Source organism: Varanus komodoensis, unplaced genomic scaffold (genome assembly GCF_004798865.1).
Source record: "Varanus komodoensis strain SLA01 unplaced genomic scaffold, ASM479886v1 scaffold50, whole genome shotgun sequence".
In the NCBI taxonomy this organism is placed as follows: domain Eukaryota; kingdom Metazoa; phylum Chordata; class Lepidosauria; order Squamata; family Varanidae; genus Varanus; species Varanus komodoensis.
Genome location: NW_025336088.1, coordinates 1592736 through 1616940, shown reverse-complemented (window position 1 = coordinate 1616940; position 24205 = coordinate 1592736). Strand labels below are relative to the sequence as shown.

The following is a 24205-nucleotide window of genomic DNA, read 5'->3' as shown; positions in this document are numbered from 1 at the left end:
TGTAACTCCATGGAAGAACATATGCTTTGTTGGTCAAGTTCTCAGCTTCCCTGCATCTACAGCGGAAAACAGCTCAGACAGGAAGAATTTGCCTGAGAACCTAAGAAAGCCACTGCAGGCCACGAGGGACTTGTTTTGTTTATTTTACTTGCATAAGTTATAGACTGCTTCTTCAACACAGCACATCATGTATAAGCTTTCTGTTCAGACTTCTATAGCATAGAATAGTATTATAAATAGCCATCTGATGGCCATCTACAGAAAGTACAAGTTGGTCATAGGTGACTGAGCAGGACAATATTTCTGAATGCAAAGTAATGTGGTTCTTCCTTCCCCACCACACAACTCTTTTTAGAGCATTTACCATAAACAAGTAAACATCAGTTGATACGCTCACATGGACTAACAACTCCCCACCCTAAACCAAACAACATTTTGAAGTGATGGTAGTTCCCAGAGTAGTGGGGTAGGCTGGAAAAGACCAATTCACACCCAAAAAAGAAAATACAAGACCCATACCTTGGAAGTAGTAATTTTTTCAACTTCCAGAGCATAGTCTAGAAGAGGTGTTGCAGGGAAATGCTGCTTCACAAAGTCTTTAAGTATCTGAACTCTCATATCTGGGTTGTTGATCTGCAAATTAACAAGCAAACAAACCATAAAAGAAACCATTCTGGAACAGCAAGGAGAGTGCTGGGAATATCAGCCCACACTATGGCCAAGTCCCTTCAAAACTGGTATCTGAGAAGAAGACTGTGCCCCTTCAAGCTTCACCCTACCAGTCCCTCTCAGCAGACAGGGCCACCTACCGATTTGACCCGGTGGCCAATGCCCATGATCAGCTTCCCTTCTTTCTTCATCTTGTTCACAAACTCCATTGGAATGATGCCGCTGTCAAATGCTTTGCTGAACATCTTTGCTGCTGCATCCAGTGCACCACCAAACCGATCTCCCTGAAGATCAGCAAACACAGATAAGCCCAGATTTAAAAGTCTTTCTTTGGGGTTAAGGTAGGATAGAGCAAGATATACAACTGGGAGGCCAGGAAGTCCTGTGAACACTACTTGCCAACACCCTACAGTGAAGTCCTAACTGAGGTAAGTCTGGCCTACAGGAAGGGCTGCTCTTCATATAAAAGCATTCCTTTCACACAGAAAACTAGCATGTCAGAGAGAAGCCTAAGCTGGAATCCTTTTATCTGGTATCTAATTTTCTAGGTGTAGGGTTTTTTCTCCTTTCTCCTCCTCCTCAGCTTCAAGTTGAACAGTGCAGACACAAAAGACTTGCAAGCCTGCTTCAATACTGTACTCCCATGACATACACCAAGCATGTCTTGTAAGGCCTGGCTTCCCAGTGGCACATTTGTGTTTAACTATTCTGGCTCAGCGGTGCCTCACTGCTGGCGTCCTCCTCTGGAAAGCTCACCCATCTCCTGCTTGTGTGCCATTTATCCCATCTCCCAATTCAAATGAATCTCCCTGTCGCACACCATCTAACCTGCAGCAGTCTATCAATGTCAGCAAACTCAAAGAAGCTGAAGTTAGCATACATAACATGGGAATAAACAGTAACACCAATCCCTTTATGAAAAATCGAAAGAAGACTAAAACCCAAGTCCTAATGTAAATATATTTTAAATTCAAATTACATTACATTTAAGCTGACCTAGGAACATGTAGTATTGTGTGTGTGTGTGTGTGTGTGAGGGAGGGAGGGTGCTGAACTGATTATGCCTTTAATCAAGCTAGGAGGGAGATACAACCGAGCTCACATGCTGAAAGTCTTTGCTATATAAAGGAGGAGTGGCATGCAGGCAAGGTGACTCTTTGTTCAGCAAAGAGTCCTCACCAGATCCTAAGGAAGGCATGATCTCCCACATATATCCAGCAGTTGTGAAATGCTTACAATTGTGAGCAGACCAGAAGTGAGACTGGAGACGAGATCCTTCCCAGCTCTAGCACAAACAATAGTGTTATGGGCTCCGGATACTGCTGGGCCATGATCTGCTGTCACCATCAAACACATCTCTATGAACTGGCAGGCGTATCTGGGTAACCTGGTGAGTAAAAAATACATAGCTAAGTTGCATTTCCACCCTACCTCAACTTCATTATTTATTACTCATTAATCGGTGCCCTGTTTGGCTGTCTTTTCTGACCCCATCCCTTCTTGAGCTTCTGGATCAGCAGGGCTACTTTTGTAGAAAGAGTGGCAAATGCAACTCAACTTCTACCTGCTAAAAAAATTAGCTAGCACATTCTACTATTGCCAACCCCATTTTACCACATATTTTTCCTCCCTAGGTTGGCAACTGAGGGGTCCTAGACAACACTTCCTGGAGGGTTGGATCTGGCCCAGTGGGGTCCAGCTGCTGACCACTGTTTTTAAGGCCCAAATTATTTAAGCCTTTCTTTCACTGCTTTAGTTGTATCAATCCTCATCACCAAGCTTGTCAGAGGGGAAAAAAAGAAGAGATGACTGGTTTGCAGGGTAAGCCACATGTGGAGAGACTGAAGGAGCTGGGTCTTTTCAGTTTTGAGAGGAGGAAACTTAGAGGGGATCTGTTAGCAACATACAGGTATGTGATGGGGTGCCACACAGAGGTGGGTCATGACCTTTTTTCCCCTGCAGTGGAGGGCAGGATGTGTTCCATTGGAGCAAAGCTCAGGGAACCAAGATTTAGGGTGGATGTGAGGAAGTACTTCCTGACAGTTAGGACCCCTAGGATATGTAATGGGCTTCCATGGGAGGTGGTTGAAGCCCCAACAATGAGGGTGTTTAAGGACAGGTTGGGCATACACATGGTAGGCATGTCATGAGTGGAGCTGGCTGGAGCTGGGGGTCAGACCAGATGGCTCAGGAGGTCCCTTCAGATTCACTGTTTCTATGTTTCTACCTACAAGACTGCCAGGTATACAACCCCATTATCGAGAAAAAAAACTCCTCACCTTCTTTGGAACCACAAGAGGCCCAGAACACCACCAATTCCCATCTCTTCTTTGAAGACCTCAGTGATGGGCATACCAGCATAGATCAATTCCTGGCCCCGCTCATCACAGATGCTGGTCATGAAGGAAGCTGGTTTCCGGATTAAACCAAGCTCCTAAAAGTTGTGGGTGGGGAGGAAAGTGATAAAAACAGCACTGAGACACTGACCAGCTTCTTATTAAGTTGGCCTATCTGTACCATTTCAGATTGCGGGTGAAAGCTCAAATCAGTGAATGCTCCATCATAAAGGAGTTTCCTACACAGACAGCCAGTCTAAAGGAAATGCACCCCTACAATCAGTTCAAGATACATTGTTCTCAAAGTGAAGCATATTCTTTAGGCACCTGGGGAACTAAATCCTATTGTTCTCCTCTACCTGCCAAGAAAAATACAATAGCAATAAATTAAATAACTAACAACTTGCTACACTTTCAGCTGCTTGAAGTGCCCCTGCACCCACTCTTTCTGATGGTAGGGCTAACCCTGCCTCAATTCAGACATCTAGCATGTCAAAGAGAAGGCAAGGATAGCCCTCTTCTACACTAGTTTTAGATAAAAGGAAAGCCTTTTCTATGAAGGAGCATTCACTCTTTGTGTAGTTTGGAATGATTTATTTTGGAAACTGGGGCTTCCTCAGCCTTCTAATCATTAAAAAGACACATCTCAGTGTACCTCCCCCTCGGGCTACCTACTAGCTCTTCCAGTAATCACTCAGAAAAGAGCAACCCTACCCTTGCCCATGAGTAGTCCATTGGCACGGTTGGAGGAGGCACTTCCTGGGCTGGCTCAATCACTCCCTTGGAAACGAGATCCTCATACACAGACCTAAAAGAAAAAGAAAAGGGTACACGTTAGTGTGTTACCTCTTTACCCAGTGGTTTTGTGCTGAGCTCATGCCACATGTTTAAGCATCCTTATAAAAGCATCCCTTTATTCTTAGCCCTGTCTTTCACCATCAGTTTAGCCACATTCAACTCAATCTCATTAGCCTCACAAATCTGTTCTTCCCAAGTAGTCCTATTCCATTGACTGTCATGCAGCCAGGATCCAACAGTTGCTAAGAGCAGCAGCCTCCAAATGAATGGGAGAAAGGGTCGGCTGGCTTGGCTTGCTTTGCAGGACTGGGACAAGCATGAGTGCAAGTCCACAAGCACTAGAGTGATGGATTCTGAAAGGGTTCTCTCAACCTAGATAAGGGCCTTCCTGAGAGAGCCCCCTTACAAGTCTTTTTAATGCGCAATGCAGTTAATGGATTTTGACAAGTTTGGTTGTTTCCTGAACAATTCTAATGAATGTCGCCTATAAAAGACAATCAGATTTGTAGTTACTGCTGAAAAAAAATCTCAGTAAGTACATGCAATAAAGTATAGTATTTTACCTGAGACTGATAAGATAACAAAGATAGTTTGATCATATTATATTGCTTCACAAATCTAAATTTCAGTACTGAGCTCTGAAGATGAGAAGGTAAGATTTTTCTTGTATGGAGCTTATTATTTTTGCAATGATCTCTGGTATGAGACAAACAAACTAATGAAACAGAACATTACAGAACTTATTCTACCCTTTCCAACAAGGATTAAGAATGTATTATAATTTTTAAGATAAAGATGGAAAAGACTGGTCACAGGTTGTACTTTGCAATGTCTATTCATATGTGGACAAGAACAATGCTTTTCATTTTGTATGCCACCTAGAATTTAAGTGTTGGATTAATAAAAAATAATGTTGGTTATGTTTTAACTTTCAAATCATTCTGTACCAATTTGTGAGCTGTCCAGAGACACACAGTGATTGGATGGATATCCCAAATAAATAAATATTTTGGATTACTTTTTAATTATAACTTTCAAAGAAGTTAGGGTAGAAATTAACTTAATTTCAAACACCATCACCATCTTTTAATAATTTGTAAGCTGCCCCGAGGCTCTCTGCGAATGGGGCGGCATAGAAATGTTTTAAATAAATAAATAATCACTGGCTTGTATCCAATGGTTGCTTGTACTTAAAGAGAGTTCTTCCTACTTTCTGCAAGACTGGGCAACTGATTTTTCCCATTCCCCCCAAACTTATTACAACTTCTCCTGCAGCTGGGGAGGCTACAAAAGACAGCAGAGCAGGAGGGCTCTTTAGAGCAGTATGGGATACAGCCCGGGAGGCTACAAAAGACAGCAAAGACTGGCAACAAGGAGGTACAGCACCCCGCTTGAGTGGAAGGCTTTCTGCTAGTGCAAAGCCCACACCAACTGTGACTAACAGTATTTATCTCATTTCACAGATTTAGTACTTGTCTGCTTTTTAAATTCAATCAAGGGATGCATGACAGCCTACCTCTCTTCATGCAGGAGGGCGATTAAATTGCTACATAATACACGGAAAGATGCAGGAAGTGCTTTCCGACTCAAACTTAAAATGTAAATAAATGGAGCTGGGTGGGACTGGGGTGGGGGGGTTCAATTGTCTACAATTAATACAATGTGCACCAGGCCCATAGTTCTTTGAGGTACTCATCTTCTTGCTAGTGACCTTTATTTTATTTCAATTTATATCCTGCCTTTTTCCTACAAAGGGCTCAAGGCAGCTTACATCTCCTCCTCCATCTTATCCCCACAACAACAACCTGTGAGGTAGGCTGGGCTGAGAGTCTGTGACTGGCCCAAAGTCACCCAGTTGGCTCCATGGCCGAGCGGGGACTAGAACCCAGATAGTCTGAGTCCCAGTCCCAGGCTCTTAACCGCTACACCACACTGGTAGGGCTAGGGAGCGTGAAAAGGCAAAAACTAATTAAAAACCAAGTAATTCCTCAGAGCTATTAAGTTGCACCACCTGGGAGTGTAGCCCCATCACAGCAAGCTCTGACTATTGAGTGTTCTCTCCCCCCCGACTTCTTAGTTACAATAAAAAGCTATACAGCACAGACACACTTACTGACAGACAGAAAATAGTTTATTAAGTTGCATAACATATGGAAATGTATCATTTCAGTGTTCTATGAGATTTCTGGGGATCCAGCATCCTGGATCTTCTGCATTTCTATTATGTATCTCAGTTAACTGTTGAAAATTTTGAAGAATCCCACACAAAAGAATCCCATTGACACAAAAAGCTGACTACTTCTCTGTCTCTTGTTTCATTCCCCCTGACTTTCCTTACAGTAACCATTTTTTTTCTTCTCCTTCCAATTTATAGGGAAAATCACTATTCTAATCCTAACCCTAGGATTTGGGAGGGAGAAAAGCAGGGAAAGTTTGCCACTAAGAGATAATGAACAAAAGACCAAGAAAAGCATCCAGCAGGCTCTAATTCACTGAGGTTTCTTGTTCTCACACACTCATTATTCCACCGGCAGGGATCCAGCGTGGTCACTGGAGTGGGCAGCCTGACTCTCAGATTTCTTTTCTGCAGGCTTCCCACCCCACCCCACACTAGAGAGAGGAGCTATTTACAATGCTGGGAGCACCACAGCTTCCATCCAGTCAAAGATGGAACTTGTTAAGATCATAATGATCCCAGCACTGCTTCGGGCCCTTAGGCAACTGTCCAATACTGTGCCATACTCACTGAATCACATCTCCCAGCTCATCAAAACTTCGTGGGACGTAGACACCTACTTCTTTCAGAGCCTGGTTTTTGGCCACAGCAGTTTCAGATGCCTGATTAGCACAAGCTCCTGCATGGCCAAACTGTACCTGTTAAGAAAGAGAAAGGGGCCTTTAGCAAGACTAGTGTTCTGTTCCTTAAATTAAAAATTATAGTAAACAAATCCTATTTCTGCTCCCAGAATAAACTTGTTTAACTAATAGTAATAACAGATATAAATTAATGACTCATACACCTATCTACTTGTCTGCATCTTCCATTATTAAGGCTTTTAAAGAACTTAAAAACTTTGAATGGCAAAAGGGCACTGCAGGCACTCTTCACTTCATTGTAAAGTGAAGCAGAATTTAAACATACAAGCTCCAAACTGGAGTATGAACTTGATTTTGACGGTATGTTGAACTAAAATTCAGAGGGTCAGTCTTGTGTAGTTGTGCAACACTGGAATTCCCCAGGAAAAAAAGCTGGTGAACCTGTTCCTATGCTTATAAGGACTCTACAAATTATTTTTGTTTGGTGATTGGATGTGGAGAGTGGTAAATTTCTCTTGATAACTAGCAATCCCAGGAGACCAATTGCAAAAAGGTGCTATAACAGGGAATAGGGCAACGATGAGTTTTGCTGCAAAGGCAGCAGAACCAGTGAGAGAACTGAAGCAAAATGCAGCAGGAACATGCTGTGGGAAACATCATGATCTATCGGGGTACTGAGGTTGTTTGAAGAACAAGCAACCCATGGTGGCTTATCAGTAGCGTGGCTTAGTGTGAGGTTTGAATTTGCTCATTGTGGATGATGCTGACTGGGTTTGCACAACATAACCCATATACAGATTCCTTGACTTGGGCAGTTTGGAGGGGTTGTTACTGACCAAAAGGAGGAAAAAGAACTGCATCAACCACAAAGATGTTGCAGTTGGAGCAGGGAGAGGAGACAAGACTGATCCTTCCATCACAGAAGGACGAAGGGGGAAGGTGGGAAAGAACAAACCCCAGTGAGTCTAACTGTCTGCTGAGCACTCAAGGCCTGTTTCACAAACCCCACTATGTACCTTATTTGCAGGATGGGCTGTTGCGTCATGTTAACTCACCTACTGACAGAAGAGACGTGGGCCTTCTGCCTCATCAGCTCACTGAGTCTCCTTTTCCCAGTGCTAAAGTATAATCACACTTTTTCTCACATCTAGGATTTTGTGTACCTGGCCAGACTTCCTCCCTAGTTTTACATTTTATGGAGTCTATACATTTACCCAGCCCCAAATAGCTTTTCTCTCCACTACATATACCCTTTACCTCTGAAGAAAACATGGTAGCACAGGTTCCAATGCACCAGCAGACAACTGGTTTAGTGATCCGTCCTTCTTTAATACCCCTGCAGATTTTGTACTCTTCTGTTCCTCCAATCTAAGAAAAGGAGCCAAACACAACTGAAATTTGCAGAACATTTTTTTAAACAAATGTCCTGATTTTACCAATTCAATCCCAGATTCAGGCAAATTTGAATAAGAGGGGTACAGGACCATAAAGAGAACTACCAGGAGATCAAGAGCCATAGATTTTTATGTTCAATTTTTAAAGTTTTTTCCACAAGTAAAAACAGGTCACAAAATATAAAAAATAAACCATTAAAAACAGATATTTTAATTTTTTAACCTAGACCTAACAATTCTTTCAGCAGTCCTGCATTTAACAAGTAAAAACAGTCAAAGGGTGCTGACCCCGCCACCAAAACAAAAAATCCTCACATGCCAAATGTTAGGAAAGTGAAGAATCTTTTTATAAGAGGCCTACGAGAATGCAGTGATTCTGACTGTTGATCTTCTGGACAAAGTAACATCTTCTGGCCAAAGAGAATTCTGCAGCTTTGGTGCTCTAATTAAGACAGTTTTGGTTGCTCACCAAACACATCTCCCTTGTGCAAGAAATCCTTCATAGAGCCTCCTGTGAGCCTGATCCTGCCTAATCTTACAAGCTAAGCAGGATCAGGCCTGATTAGAATCTGGATGGGAGACCTGAGTCCTCCACTGAGCAGGGGGTTGGACCTGATGGTCTTCTAGGCCCCCTCCAACTGTACGATATTGAGGACTCAGTCAAATGCTTTCAAAGCTGAAAAGTAACATCTTTCAAAACTCAAAGTAACATCTTATCATATTGGCTACTGCACACCATAAAAACTATGGGTATTCTTGTTATCACCTCCCCATGCTGCTTCAACAACTGTTCTGCTAGGATGAAACCATGACGATAAGTATTTCCAAATGAGGCTGGCAACAGAAAACAACTAGGAGATACTCACTTCTCCTAGCACAACAATCATCTTCACCCCTGGAGTGTCCTGGTAGCGTAAAACATGATCCATGAAAGTGGAACCAGGATATCTGGGCAGAAGGGAACAAACATTTTGTTGAGTATTTGTTCGAGGAAGATAGCTGATGTTTAACAAGAATACCCACTGCAAACCGTTCATGTTGCCGCCCTCTCTGTCCACCATATAGGAGTCTTAGGGCTAATAGGGCAGGATAAAATCCTAATAAGCAAATATGGGGTACTCCATGAAGAATTTCCCTGTTATACTCTTTGAGTTGCCAGTTAAAGGACAACAATGACAGGTCTCTGCTGTCCTGGGATACATGTATCAATTGTATGACTTAGCAGCTTTGAATATTGTGTATTCTATCCTCTGGACGGTCTACATTAATCTCAGAACTACAAAAGCAGTCTCTGGTCAAAGTCATATCCTATTAATTCATGTACTGCTGAAAATAAACTTTTCTTATTCCTTTCAGGGGAAGAACTGAGGTGTTGTTGTTTTTTTAAAATAGATTTATTATAAGATCCCAAACCAATTCCCTAATCACAGAAACAGATTGCCTTTCTTGTGGCATGCTAGGCATTTCCCTGCATCCTACCACATAAAAATTTGGAAAGTTGTCTGCTCATCCCAGAGAGAGCCAAAGAGTGGGCATGATAGTTATCTTTCGTCAGCTCACTCATGACAATGAGTGCAAGATTTGAAGGCATACAAGACTCTTCTTCAGGTACAAGGAGATACCACAGAGCAAAACAAAAGGGAGGTGTGATTTATGCTCAATTTAGATGAGATGATGGAAGAAATTCTAACAGACTAAAGTGGTTGAGTTAAACTAATCACAAGCATTTGCATTGAGATTCACTTATATTAAAAAGTCCACTTTATATGTCATGTAACTTGAGTAGGAAGTGCTGATCTGTCTGTAGCCAAAAGCTTCTATCAAAAGGCTCAGAAACCACTCAGCTGATTTTCTCCTTTACGTGGAGCTTGTAGCCAGTACATACAATTACACTGAAAGCAGAAAAGTTGCTCTTGTACTCCAGAATGTATTTCAACATTTTTTCAAAGATTTCTATCCTGTCTTTCTAGAAAAAATACTGAAGTCAGTGAATACAAGCTCTAAAATATTTCCCAAGTCCTCCCTGGCACTCAGCAACCTATTCAGACATTGCACAAGCCATTTCTGACATCAGGGCATGAAGTACATGGAAGTCAGAACAGCTGGCAAATACAGGCTGAATCTGTATCTGTGCATGCAGGCCCACTGTTAGGTCCAGACAGATCAGCCTACAGCTGCTATACAATTTTTAAATCTCACAGGCTGCAAATATGCTAGTCAGTAAGGCAAAGAGCTTTAGCATCCTTAACTTCTTTGTGTTCAGAGCAATCCTGTAAAATTCACTAGCAACACGGTTTTACTAAGGAAGGGAACAGGCTGAATCACAGTAATATATCCAACCAAACCAACCAATTAATCACTGCACCACAGGGGTTTCAATTCCATTATCTAAGGTTCAACTATCTGTTTGCTGTAGCACGCTGGTTCTCTACCCACAACAAAATAGCTTAGAAGAATGGGTTCCATTTGTACAATACACTGAGCGACACAACTGTTTCTTTTTGGACCCTGTCCACCCCCCACCCCCCGCACACACATCAAAGCAGCTTGTATTTCAGAACTGCCACTTTTCTCACCTATCGCCACCAATGGCAACACCCTCAAAGACTCCATCTGTGGTCCTGGAGATGATGTTGTTAAGTTCGTTGGACATGCCCCCTGAACGGGAGACATAGGCCACACTGCCAGGGCGGTACAGCTTAGATGCCAGGATGTTGTCCAACATCCCACCTGTATTTCCAATCTTAAAGCATCCTGGCTTGATTCCACCTACCTAAAAATCAAAACAAGGAGATGCTATATCAATTTCTGTGTAATTCAGACAATGGTTGAAAAACACCTCTATTCCAAAATGGGAACTTCACATTCATAATCATTTTATGAAAGGCAGATAGTGTACATCTAAGTTGGCCCATGTTAGTCACAAAGCATCCCTGGACACCTGCACCTAACTATCCAACTTCAATTTTTCTCATACAGAACAAAATTGTATCTTACAGCAAGAGAAATGTCTTCTAAGAATTAAAGAAAAAACACAACATGCTTGACTAGACTTTACCATTAAACAGTAACAAGCCCTTCTTGATCCATTAGAAAAAAGGATACATATATATTTTGAAAGATAACCAGCCAAAGCAAATCCAGTTCTTCTCACCGTTGCAGGGCCAATAATTGTGACTCCTTTCTCATCTGCCATCTTGATTAACTTGCGAGTCAGTGCCTCAGGGATACCTTCTGCAATGATGGCCACTGTGCGGATCTGTAGCCCAAGAGAGAATCTGATTTACAGGAATCCCTCTCTCCGGAGAAAAGGAGATTCCAAAGACAAACAAACAAACAAACAACCCCACCCTCAAGGAAACTAGGAGTCTTTGCAGTTCCTATGCAGAGGACCATTTGCAATATTAACCCTCCTAAAAGCAGGGCAATGTGTATTTTGTGCGAAATGTACCATATCCAGGAAATCCAATGTCTATATTACGGAAGGCCAAATGCTGTGACCTGTAGTAATTCTGTAAATTGAGCATGCTTACATAATTTCACTTATTTTGCATATATTTTCTGGCTTTGCTACTGAGAAGGGCAAGTGATGGCAAGGGCAGTGAAATCCTTCCCCTACTCACTGAAAATATCTTGCAGTCAAAAATGCAGAAAACTAGACCTTTCTTAGACCTAATCTTAGATATACTGCACAAATGGTGGTGTGTGAACCTATATTCGTTTGTGGGAGAAGGAAGATGGCTCCACCTCCTAATCTCAATGGAAGCTGCTAAAGTGGCTCCTATGCCCAAGAAGAGGAACACCATGTGTCCAGGAGCCTCGTGCAATTGAGGTCCCCAAATGCATGGAAGGAACTCTGCGCATGGAGATACGAGACTTCATGCTAAATTCACACTATTTGTGTAAAGGCACCAACAGGCATAATTCCCATCCATATTCTGTTCACTTCACAAGTAATCAGTTGTGGACAGTGTCATGGCAGCTCAATATTAAAGTGTTATTTGGCAATCAAGGGCTTCCCACAGGCTCATACACTTCCCTCCTTCTCCCATGCTTTAGTGTATATGATTCTCCTTCTCTTCCTACTTGGTTAGATTCAGAGAGGTCTGCACATGGCAAATTGCTTGCCTGCAGTGCCATGAAGTCACAGTGAGCCCAACAGATGAGTGCGCTCATTGTGGTTTCTTTCCTTCTCCCCCAACCTCCTTTTCTCTTGTTCCTCCAGGTGGTATCTCAGGGCACATCACAGCAAAGAACGAGGCTCCTCTCTTCAGCAGCCATACTTGCAAATTTGTCTTATTGAGGCTGCCAAGCAGCCCTGCTCTGTAATTATGGCTGATGCCCTGAAATGCCACAGAGAGAATGGGGAGTGGATCAGGCAACCTCACCTCCTGCTCAAAAAGAGACCCCTGGAGTAGGAAAGGGAGCTTGCTTGATCCACACTCAGGCAAAAAGGGGGACAATCAGGTGGGTGGCACTGTGAAAAGGAGCAGTGTGGCTTGGCTAATTCCCCTGTCCATTCCTGAGAGGAAGTTTCTCAGGCGTAAGTGGGGGAAACAGAGGTTCTAGACAGCACTGGGGTGGCATCCCTCTGCTGATTCCCTTGCTTCTGCCTGACAGGCTTTCCATTGAGGGAGGAAGGACCTGGGCTAAGTGAGGATGCTCCCTTCTTGCTGCATGACTGCTTAGCTGTGCACCCCCCTTCCCTGCTTCTCCCAGAGAGTAGGCCACTCTTAACAAACAAGAATTTCTATCATGATGAGTTGTGTTATCCAGTTGTGAATAACACAACAAGCAATCGTGGTAGGAAGATATCCCAAAGCAGACCACTGTATCTTATTCATGATTGATGACCATGGTACATCACAATGGCCAATCACCACAAATGGGTTAGAACAACATGAGAAGCAACTGTCATTTTTTAAATTGATGGTTACGTGTCATGTCAGACAAATCTTAACATTATGTCTGAGGCAGTGTAACTGCAGAGAATGCAAACCCTATATTGGTTTCATTCTTGGTAATTTTAAAGCTAAATTGGGTTACATTGGTACAGATGCAGCTCACAGCCTTAACCATTATTTTACATAAACTCTTTTGACAGAATGCAAGAGTGACTGATCCCTTCTTCCCAGAGGCAGACTGGTTGCAAGTTTTTGCTTCAGAAAAAGGACAGAACCTGCTGATGGCTGCAATCAGATCAAGACATAGTTTTGTGTAATGAGAATGAGATTTGAGAGGGAGCCTTGGATTACCAACTCTCCCCACCCTTCTTCTGTGGTGTGGCCATGAGATGAAGAACATGGAAAGCTTTTGGTTCCAATTAACCAGTTTTTCCTGTTGACCAAAGCCTAAAATGTGGGAATAGTAATCATGGTTTGTATAAACAAACCAGTTTCTTACCCTGTTTGAAGTTGGCTTGCTCCAAATAATCCGAAGTTAAAATTAATCACAGTTTGTTGGGCTCAGAAATATGACAAAACCCTAACCCTCACCTAAACAACAAGTGAAACCTGCAAACTCTTTCTTGCAGCCATGACATTGGATAAGGAATGAGTGCGTGCAACCCCATGGGTCAGCCTAAGCTTGTTCTCAGAATGCTCAGCTATGGTTTACTGTGTCATCAAATCAGACCAGCAAGTCTCTCACTATTCCTTTTAAAATAAAGGAAATTTTGAGCTTTTATGTTCGTAGGCAGGATGTTGAAAATGTAGCAATGCGCTCTACGTGGGGTTGCCTTTGAAAACAGTCCGGATAGTGCAACTGGTACAGAATAGAGCTGTCAGGCTGCTGATGGGGACCAGCCGTTACTTGCACATAACGCTGCTCCTCTACCAGCTCCACTGGATTCCAGCTGAAGTCTGGGCCCAATTCAAGGTGCTGGTTTTGACCTATAAAGCCCTAAACAGCTTGGAACAGAACATCTCCTTCTTTATATGCCTTTACGGCCCTTAAGATCTACAGGAGAAGCCCTGTTCCGGGAACCCTCTATAAGAGAGGTAAAAAGGTCATCAACTCAGGAGTAGGGCCTTCTCTGCTGTGGTGCCCAGACTCTGGGATGTACTCCCCGGAGAGGTCCACCTGGGGCCAAGTTTATACTCTTTTCAGTGCCAGGCCAAAACCTTTTTATATAAACAATATCTTAAAATTTAATAACTTTTAACCTTTAGTCGCTCTGTTGCTTTGTGAGTTATTGTTGTTTTAACTGTTCTTTAAATATTGTAAGCCATCCTGAGATTTTGAGTAATAGGACAGCATACAAAAACTTATAATAAATAATTAATATATAATAACAAAAATGGCAAGAGAAGGTTACAAGGAAGGGAGGCAAGAGCTTCCAAATTGCCGTACGCATTTCAGTTCCCAGGCTTTCTGATGTGTGTATCCTGCTCCCTTCCCTTATACTGAATTATTTCAACTTTCAACCAAAGGAATCCATCTTTTCACACATAAAGATCTCTGTTTTTCACAAATTACTCATCAGGACACTGCAAGAGAGCCTTGCCTACTCCATGCACCTGCGGATAGTTCATGGTCTCCACGGTGCTGTCATATGCTGAGCGGAGGGAGGCAAAATTGATCAGCACGTCAACTTCTGGATGCTTCCTCATGGCATCAGCCATGTTCTTGAAGACAGGGATTAGTATCTCTTTGTGACCCCAGTAGAATTTTTGCTTGTGGTCACCACTGTAAGAAAAACATATTTTTCTTTATTTTTTCATTAATTTCTCAGCTACACAGAGAGATATAGGCTGCTTCTATTTGGCAGACTCCTAGTCTACCAATCAAAAGGCATTTGGCAGCCATTCCATCTTTTTATCCTTAACAGTTGTTTTTTCTGATATTACAAGATGGAAGAAGCAATAGGAATATGCAAGAGAACTACAAATGGAAGACATAATCACCTTGCCCACCCACACCTAAAATTCAGTGAATGAGGCAGTATGACTGTACAAGAAAAGCTCCATCTGGAAGCACCTGGAAGCACAAGAAAAGCCCCATCTGGAAGTACAGAGAGAAACAAGAGTGTTGTGTTTCCTGACTTAGACTTGCCATGTTATGATGTACCTGCTTACAGCAAAACTTAGAGAGATTCTGATGCAGCAGCAAATAAAATGTCTTTTCCCAGTCCTGTGTTAGGTCTAGTTCTTATGAAGGTGTAATTCTCACTTGAGCCTGAAATTTCAGACTATGGGCAAAGGCTCATATGGCTGACTGTGCCTCCAAATAATATGAATTACAGAAAAACCCTTCAAACAAAAAACATGTTCAAGGAGAAGGATCCCAACAAGCCTGCTTCAAGCCATACTAGTTTTTTATGCATAGGACATTACAGAGCAGAGATGGAGGGAATTATGGAACAGGAGAGGAAAAGAATGAATAATGAAACACCAGCAGAATGCAGATTAGCAGAACTGTGGGAAGTGGTTTAGTCTCAATTGCCCATGCTCTGTTAATCAATGTGTTGGACTCATGTGTTGCACTATTTATGAGGCTGCCATTAAAGAAGGTTCAGAAACTACAGTTATTCCAGAAAGAAGGTGCTGGGTTACTAACTGGACTAGGAATTATGACCAAATTATGCTGGTGCTAAGACAACTGCACTGGCTCTGAACCAATATATGGGTCCAGTTCAAAGTACTAGTTTTGACCTTTAAAACTTTTCATGCGATAGGTGCCTGAAGAGTTGCCTTTATCATTTTTGTAAACTACCCTGGGGATATGACTGAAGAGTGGTACTAAATTACTTAAAATATATAAAAATATGCATACATGAAGAATTTTACCAGGACTAAAGAATCTAGAGGTGAAATGAGATGCTGCTTTGCTCAAGTTACATACTGAACTTTGGTGTGAGAGTAAAGCAGGTAAAACAAGAGGTATGGAAAAAACGGACTGGGACTGGTTTTGGGTCTAAATCCTAGGCAGGAAGGATACGGAGGAGAGTCAGAGTGAAGGGAAGAAGGCACAAAAGATCCCCAAGTCTGAAATAAGGTAGAAGCAGAACTGAAGGTATCGTCATGTGTATGGTCACCAGATACTACTTTTTCTAGCCTATGTTCCACTCCTCATAGAAGTCCAGTACAGAATTATGCATAGGAGGATGCAAGAAGGGCAACTACAAAGATGACACTATGAACATACGTGAATGGATACACCATGGCTGCCACTGAAGGTTCATCTCTGGAGCAGATGTAGTCGAAGTCCAACATGCCTTGCACAGCCCGCGTCTGCATCCCCCACACAATTGCCTTGGTATGACGGCTGAACAAAGTTGTGGCTTTCCCTGCACAAAGGAAAGAAAAAATGGCCCCACCCATCGGGGGCAGCCACTTAACATAAAAAGGACTCAGGATGGCAACGCAGTGGCTACCCACTCAGTCCCAGGAGTCCTGCCTGATGAGGCAGTTCTCTGCATCACAGGGAAGAACCAACACACCAGCCATTCAAATGAAGCCAAGCACTGCAGACGAAGCAGCTAAAGTAATCAGCCTCTTGCCAGGAAACCTTTGCTCTGTCACTGTCCATCCTTAAAAACTTAAACAGAGCAAGAGCCTATGGAGTTCACTCAGTGCGTGTGTGTGCCCATGTGTACATGAGAGAGTGTGTGCACAAGAGAGAACTATTTTAATCAGCATTGTGATAGGCCCAGAGAGCCAAGTGCCCACGTAGTCAGTACAGTGAAAGCCAGCACTCCCACCTATAACGTCAGTGCTTTCCAAGCTGTGCAGAGTGTACACTAGTTTTGCCACTAGAAAATTGCTGCCCCCTCTCTAAAAAGAGACGAGTAATATAAAGTTTCTGTGAAGTGACCTACTTGGAAGAGAACAAATCTGTTGCATCTCTGTACTGTGAAAGTAGATTTTTGGTGATCCCTGGTGCAGAGGCACAATGGAACTGTCCACTTTCAGAGCATACCGCCTATCACAGGGGTCCTCAAACTTCCTGAATAGGGCACCAGTTGAAAGGTGCCAGGGATGGGTGCGGGCCGCCAAGGCTGTGCAGGCAGGGGGCGCGGGTGGGGGGGGAGGGCGCACACGCAGAAAGGCAGGGGCACGCATGCGCAGAGATCATTTTCTCCCAATGAGTCCAAAATGATCTCCCCCTTGCTCGGATCTCCCGGCAAGGCACCGGCTTGCTTGCAAGGAGATCCTTTTCTCCCAGTAAGTCCAAAACAATCTCCCCCTTGCTCAGAGAAAAGGATCTCCCAGCAAGGCACCGGCTTGCTCGCAAGGAGATCCTTTTCTCCCAGTGAATCCAAAACAATCTCCCTCTTGCTCGGAGAAAAGGATCTCCCGGCAAGGCACTGGCTTGCTCGCAAGGAGATCCTTTTCCAGCAAGGCACCGGCTTGCTCGCAAGGAGATCCTTTTCTTCCAGTGAGTCCAAAACAATCTCCTTGCGAGCAAGCCGGCACCTCACCACGTGGGCGCAGCGAGCTATGGGGGGGCCAGATCCAGCCCACAGGCCGTAGTTTGAGGACCTATGGCCTATCACACCTTTGCACAAGTTGCTGCCCTGAGCCTGCCTGCCTCAAAATCAAGAGGCACATGCAAATCAGCGACCAATACAGGAACAGAGGAAGTCCTCCTAGAGCAGTCAATTCTTGCTGTAACATATCCAAAGAATGAGTATTTTGAAGCATAGGAGTAGCATGCCTCCAATTTCTTCTTCTTCATCATCATCATCATCAAACTATTTAAACTAAGTAATAATAAATACTAAATAGCCTTTGTGTATGTTTGTTGATCAGTCTGTTTTGATATTTATTTTTATTTATTTTTTCGATTTATATCCTGCCTTTTTCCTCAAAGGTCTCAAGGCAGCTTACATCATTCTCCTCCTCCATCTTATCCCCACAACAACAACCCTGTGAGGTAGGTTGGGCTGAGAGTCTGTGACTGGCCCAAAGTCACCCAGTTGGCTCCATGGCCGAGCGGGGACTCGAACCCAGATTGTCTGAGTCCCAGTCCCACGCTCTTAACCACTACACCACACTGGCTCTAGTGAATGTGTAGTGAATGTGTGTGCATTTTTGCCTCACTCTGAGCGTCATCAGTTTGTCTTCTGTGAAATGGGAATTGCTTACTTTGTCAAGGCAAAAATGTAATTTGTGGGCTTAAATCCCACTTCTACCTTGTACACAGTTTCCTGTCCCTAAGCCTTACTAGTTTCCCTTCTGTGACATTATTATTATTATTATTATTATTATTATTATTATTATTATTATATTGCATTTATAACCCACTTTTTTCTCTTGTGAATAAGAAAAAGTGTCCAGGATTTCTAGTCCAGCACTCTGACCATCATACCACACTGGCTCTCTCCGATATGAGTGTTACAGCAGAAAATGCAGAATTCAAAAGAGTGACTCTCTTTTGTATCTTGAAGCTCAGATCTCACCTCTGCCTTGTATTTAGTTTCTTATTATATTTAGGCTCTGTACTTAACAAGTTCCTTTTGCTTTAGCTTCAGCAGTTTTCCCTTGGGAAATGACTGAGCACACCCAACACAGAAGTCATTTTATGATTGGGTAAGCCATTTGGTGGAAGCACTCATGCCATACTCAAAAATACCCAGCTTATGTTCACCGGTCCTAAAGGTTGGGGACCCTGGTCTACACAGATAATGCATATGCATATAAGAGTGACATATTCATAGGTTCCTCCACTTCTTCAGGGCTTCAAGTCACACAACAGAAACAGATTAAGTCCTAACTGACTTACACCCCATTGATTTCAATGGGCCAGTTCTAATTGTGTTTAAATCTAAATTATAATATTCTTCAACCCTGGTTTCATTTTCCTGGAGAAGAATCCCTGGGTCACTTTGTTCAAACTATTAAAATCATCCAAATTAAAATGCAGTTAAAACTAACCAGCCAGCAAGCTATTAAGAGAGGGTACGCACGTATCTGGTTTTTACTTATGCTGTAGCAGGAGAGATTTTAGCAGCTATGATTGTAACAGTAACACTAAGCTTTAGTGTTTATTTCTCCAAGGCTACAAATTGAGATGGATCAACTTCATAAAGGAAGCCACAGCCTAGAGTTTACAAGAGGCTGTCATATACAGGACATTTGCTGGGTGGCCCTAAGTTTCAAGGGCTTCATCCATAGGATCATCGTAAGTTGGAGATGATTTGAAGGCACTTAACGACAATTTGGTCAGTTCTAAAGCAAAGCGCTCTTGTTTCCTGGGAGAGAACAACCAGGAGTGTTTTGCATTGCAGTTTAGTGGGAGAGGTAGAAGCAGAGTTAATGGAAATGGCACAGTCATCGGAAATGCCTGTCATTATGGAAATAGGAGGTGTTGGTCTAGTCATCTGCAGCATGTGGTCTGCAGATGTTCTGCATGTTGGTCTTCCTGCCTGAGGACAAAAGGAACCAGACCTTCACCAATGCAAGCTAGCAGTCTTCTGGAAAAGAAAGCAAGGATGCTTGAGAAATGCCACTCTATACTTCAACTTACCAGTGAGAATGAACACTTTCTAAATGTGCAATAGGTGGCCCCCCTGAAATAGTGACAGAAGGGGTAAATTTCCAAGGAATGGAAGAAAACAAAGGAAAAGATGAAGGGGAGTGGAAGAATGTGACACGTAAGACCAGGAGAATCAGAAGACATTCTGCACTTGCTTACAGCGACACAACAAAATCTTCCCTTGCAGCATGTCTCTGAGTCACTTGAAGATGGGACCCCACCCTGCACTCCACAGAACACAGCAAAAGACACTCAGGCCCATCTGGATGGGAAGAATTTAATTACTAACCTGAGGAACAGGAGACACATGACTCTGGCTGGAGACTCCCTACTGAGAGGGGCAGAGGCAGCATGCCATCTTGAGAGGTGTGTTCTCTTCCTGGAGCAGATATTCAGATGGGACATAGAACCTACCAAGACTCATCAAACCAACCAGTAGCTATCCTCTCCTGCTGATCCATGTGCCAATAAATGACACAGGCAGCAGAAATGTTGGCTGGATCTCCTAAGATTATGAGACTCTGGTTAAGAACTGGGGGCACAAGGGGTTTTTACATCAGTCCTTCCTGCCAAAGTCAGGATTTTCATAGGGAAAGAAAGATAATGAAAGTGAATGATTGGCTATACAAATAGTATCAATGGGAAAGTTTGGTTTCATAGACCAGGGCCTATGCTCCAGTAAGAGGAACTCCTTGCACAAAGGATGCACCTTACGGGGACTGAAAAAAATATTTCTGGCAGGAATTTTGTAAATGTGATCAAGGGGGATTTAAATTGGTGTGGGGATGGGGCAAAAGCCCACAGCCAACTACTTCAGACAAATATTACAGAGAGGAACTCAAATGGCAAAAGAAAACATGAGACAGTGGAGGTGGATCCCAGTAAACTGTAATTAGATAAAGCAGAGAAACTGGGAAGATGCAACACTCCAATGTCTATATACTAACATAAAGAGCATGGCAAACAAACAGGATGAACTAGAAATTCTAATACAAGAAGGTAAGCATGATTTGATAGATGCCACTGAGACTTGGTGGGATGAGATTCATTTCTGGAATAAAGCCAGGGAGGGGTATACTTTGCTGACAACAGGAAGGGAGGTGGAGCAGTGTCTTAGATAACACTATATTGAAATGCATGATTCTGAGAATGGAGGCCCTGCTGAAAGCATGTGGATAAAGACAGAAGGAGGCTGACACAAGAACGATATTGTGGTGGCGGTTTACTATTGATAGCCCAGCCCATCAAAAGTCATGGATGGTGCTTTCCTGGACAGATGGCGTTTCACAGAGACAAGCAACGGTAGTAATGGAGAACCTCCATTGTTCTGACATCAGCAAAAGTCTCACTCTGCACAGAAGGAAACATCCAATTCCTTTCTGACTTGTCTTGCTGACAACTTCATTACTCAGGAGGTAAAAAAAGGAACAAAAGGTCCTGGACTTCATTGTAATCAATAGTAAAAAAGCAGTAGATGAAGTGAATGTGACAGAAAATTTAGGGGGAAGGTGAGCATGTGAACTCGAAATCTGTAATAGAGAGGACTGTGAAAACTCAGCTTAATTGGATGCATACCTCAGGTATTAGGAAAACCAATTAAAAAAAAGCTCAAGGAGAAGTAGGTTGAGATCCCATGGCTTGAAATCCGGAAGGAAAAAAGAGTTCAAGAGGGACAGGAGATCCTGAAAACTGAAATACTGAAGGCAGAGTCACAAACTTTGCAGATGGTACAAAGCTAGGAGGGAAAGCTAACCTCATAGAAGGTAGAATTAAGATTTAAAAGTTATCTGGACAGGCTGGAACACTGAGCTGGTTAAGAAGATGAAATTCAACAAAGAGAAACATAATTAAATGAGATTAAATGAGATTCAGAGATAAACAAATTTAGGTACATAAAAGACAATATAGGATGGGGAAGACCTCACCTGCAGCAGAATACACAGAAAATGCTTAGGTGTCTTATAGGATCACAGGCTAAATATGAGCCAGCAATATAAGGCAGCTAAGAAAACCAATGCAATCTTGGGCTACAGGAACCAACACATAGACTAGGTTTGCAAGACACAACACACTACACTGTGGAGTAAGTCACACAGTATAGTTTGTTTGCCCCAGGACCTGTAGTGTGTCCAACGATGACTGGGCACACCGTAGCTCTGCAGCCAACCCTGCTCCCTGACCCCGGTCTTCCTACAAGGATCTCAGAGAACACCAAGGTTTCCTCTGCTCCCCACAGCCAGTGCATCCCATTTTGTGCTTACCATCGTTTTACTTTACTATTTTGCTGGGATTGCTTGGCAGCCCACTTACACATTCCCGGTGGGAGCATCTACAAGATACCCCTCTAATGATTCCCTAGCAGTATGTTGGAAACGCTGCCTGTGCCCCCCTCTTAAAAAAACCAGGCCAATTATGTGGGCAAATCCATAGTTAACCCAAACTACCTCCTTTGTGCAAACAGGGCATGTTTGGGTAAATACTGGGGCAGGTCCTGACTAGGGAGGATGCTGCCTAGCACAGGCTGTGGGTATTTTTCTTCCCCCATCCCCTCTTTGGAAGGAGCTCTCAATGTCTCCTGGCAAAATGAATAGTAATAAAAAAAGGATACCAAATAGTTATTACCTCTTTTATCTTAACCACTGTTTCAAACATTATTGAGCCAAGTTAATGTAGAAATCACACTTCTGCACATTCACCCTGTTCCCTCTAGCTTTGGTGTTTCCAGAATGAAAAAAGAAATTCCACCTCAAACAAACCATAATAGAAAACAGTCAAGCCATGCACACAAGGGAGCGTGCATCACTCAGGACTACTCTGGTGGTTTCAGTTAGAACAGTAGCTACTCCAATGCACATGTGTCAGAGCACTCCCAGGGAGGTCCCACAACTAGCCCCCACAGCTCACTCAGACCTCTCAGCTTTGTTGTGCTTAGCAGAATCACACCAAACAGCTTGAAAACACAAAACCTGTCTCTACTGCACCACTTCTAGAACACAATCTCCCATGGAGACTGAAGGGGGTGCTGGTAAATAAGCCCTTGTTTATTTATTATGGTTCCAATTTTAGAGGGCCCAAGGAAGCCTTTCCTGGCCTAATGCCCTGTGTATGAGTTGCAAAACAGCTCCCATCACCCCAGCTATGGCCATGCTGGTTGGGGATGATGGGAGCTGCAAGCCAATCTTTCTGGAAGGTACTGGTTGGGGTTAGGAACCAGACCCAGTTCCTTTGCAACAGTGGCAAAAGAACAGTATTTCTCCATTAGCACTGCATCCTGAGAACATCATCCAGAGAAACTTTTCTGAATGGCATGGACCTTTTATAGCCTGACCCAGCATCTGAGGTAGGGGAACATGTTTTGTCCCTAGAGCTGAATTGGTTACCAGCAAGTATGTATGGGGCTGCCCACATGGCTGGCATTGGACCCCGTGCTGTGATTTCCCAGACCTCAGTCACAGTGCTCCCCGCAGCAGCCACCAGCTTCTGAAAATCACTCTGTCTCTCTCACACACACACAATTTAAAAATTAGGTTTTAAAATTAAAGAGTAGGTTTTTTAAAGCCTCTGCTAGCAACAAAGAAACTCTCTCATCTCCTATCAGAGATGGGAAATAAGATAAGAAAGTTGGTTGTCTGGATAGGAAAACCTGTCAAGTGAAGTTTCCCTAGCCCTGTGCTACACAGTGTGGAATCAGGAATCCTGAAGGAATAACCGCCTCCAAACCCATCCCATCAGTGCTCTTAGATATCATTGGAGGCCTTCCCCATGTTGTGAGTTGGGGCAGGTGGCAACACTTGAGCTCTTCACAGTTGTGGATGCCCCTTCAATGGAATTCTCTCCCCAGTGAGGCTGGCCTGTCACCTACTTTGTTACCTTTTAGCAGTGAGCAAAGACCTTTGAATTTTCCCAGGATTTTTAATTCCTGACGTGTGGTTATTTTTACTACTGCTGGTTTTACTGTGAGAAGCCCTGGAAATATTTAAACTGGAGCAATACAGAAATGTCTAAAATAAAGAAATTTAATTCCTTCTTGTGTACAAACACTGCATATAATTTCTTTTGTTGAAATTTTCCAAAGTTATGCCCAATAAAGTATAGCTTGTTCTAAAAATATAAGATGTTGACCACAGCAGACGGGGGGAGATGATGAAATATAGTCTGAACTTCTAGAGTTACATTAAAAGCTGCTGTTGATCATTGTCTAAGGACGCAGATGGGGTATTGCGCTAGTCTTGCATTTCACTGAAAACACCATATGCCTGATAACTGCAAACGAAGTGACACTGGCAATGAACGCAACTTGATACTGGAAGTATCAATAAAGATTGCATTGTAATTGCAGGGCCATGGGTGTAGGGAAAAGATTTCAAAAGACATGGTGGCACTGTCATATTTGCATTTCAACAGAGAAATGAGGAGAAAGAGAATGGGAGGAGGTGGGTGCCTTAAAAAGCCACATTACCAGGGACAAGAAGAAACAGCAATCAACCGGGCAACACTGCAAGTTTTTGCAAAGAGGATAAACAGCAGAAACCAACCAACCAACAAAAAACCCAGAACACAGAACACCCATTAAAAAGAATTGTACAAGCAGCTGGTAGCAAGGTTGGATACGTTGAGCTAGTGGTGGGGTCCTACCTTGAACACGTCTCGAAGATGGGGATGCATCTGTTAAAGAGAGAATCACCATTGCAAGAAATCCGAAAAGGCTGCCCA

At 43.1% G+C, this 24205-nt stretch overlaps 1 protein-coding gene across 2 annotated transcripts in view; it reads right to left on the bottom strand.

The window, feature by feature from the left end:
- Positions 1-24205, bottom strand: part of ACLY (ATP citrate lyase) — a 59981-nt gene that overhangs the window by 4771 nt on the left and 31005 nt on the right. Inside the window, exons 14-26 of one of the 2 annotated variants that reach the window (XM_044447069.1) lie at positions 24128-24157; positions 16160-16301; positions 14533-14701; positions 11169-11273; positions 10591-10787; positions 8881-8962; positions 7878-7988; positions 6550-6677; positions 3720-3813; positions 2949-3103; positions 1906-2056; positions 810-953; positions 520-633 (exon numbers count right to left, since the gene is read on the bottom strand). In XM_044447069.1, coding sequence (XP_044303004.1) covers positions 520-633; positions 810-953; positions 1906-2056; positions 2949-3103; positions 3720-3813; positions 6550-6677; positions 7878-7988; positions 8881-8962; positions 10591-10787; positions 11169-11273; positions 14533-14701; positions 16160-16301; positions 24128-24157 — 1622 coding nt within the window. The remainder of the gene's footprint in view (positions 1-519; positions 634-809; positions 954-1905; positions 2057-2948; positions 3104-3719; positions 3814-6549; positions 6678-7877; positions 7989-8880; positions 8963-10590; positions 10788-11168; positions 11274-14532; positions 14702-16159; positions 16302-24127; positions 24158-24205) is intronic. The other variant, XM_044447070.1, reaches the window with a different exon arrangement.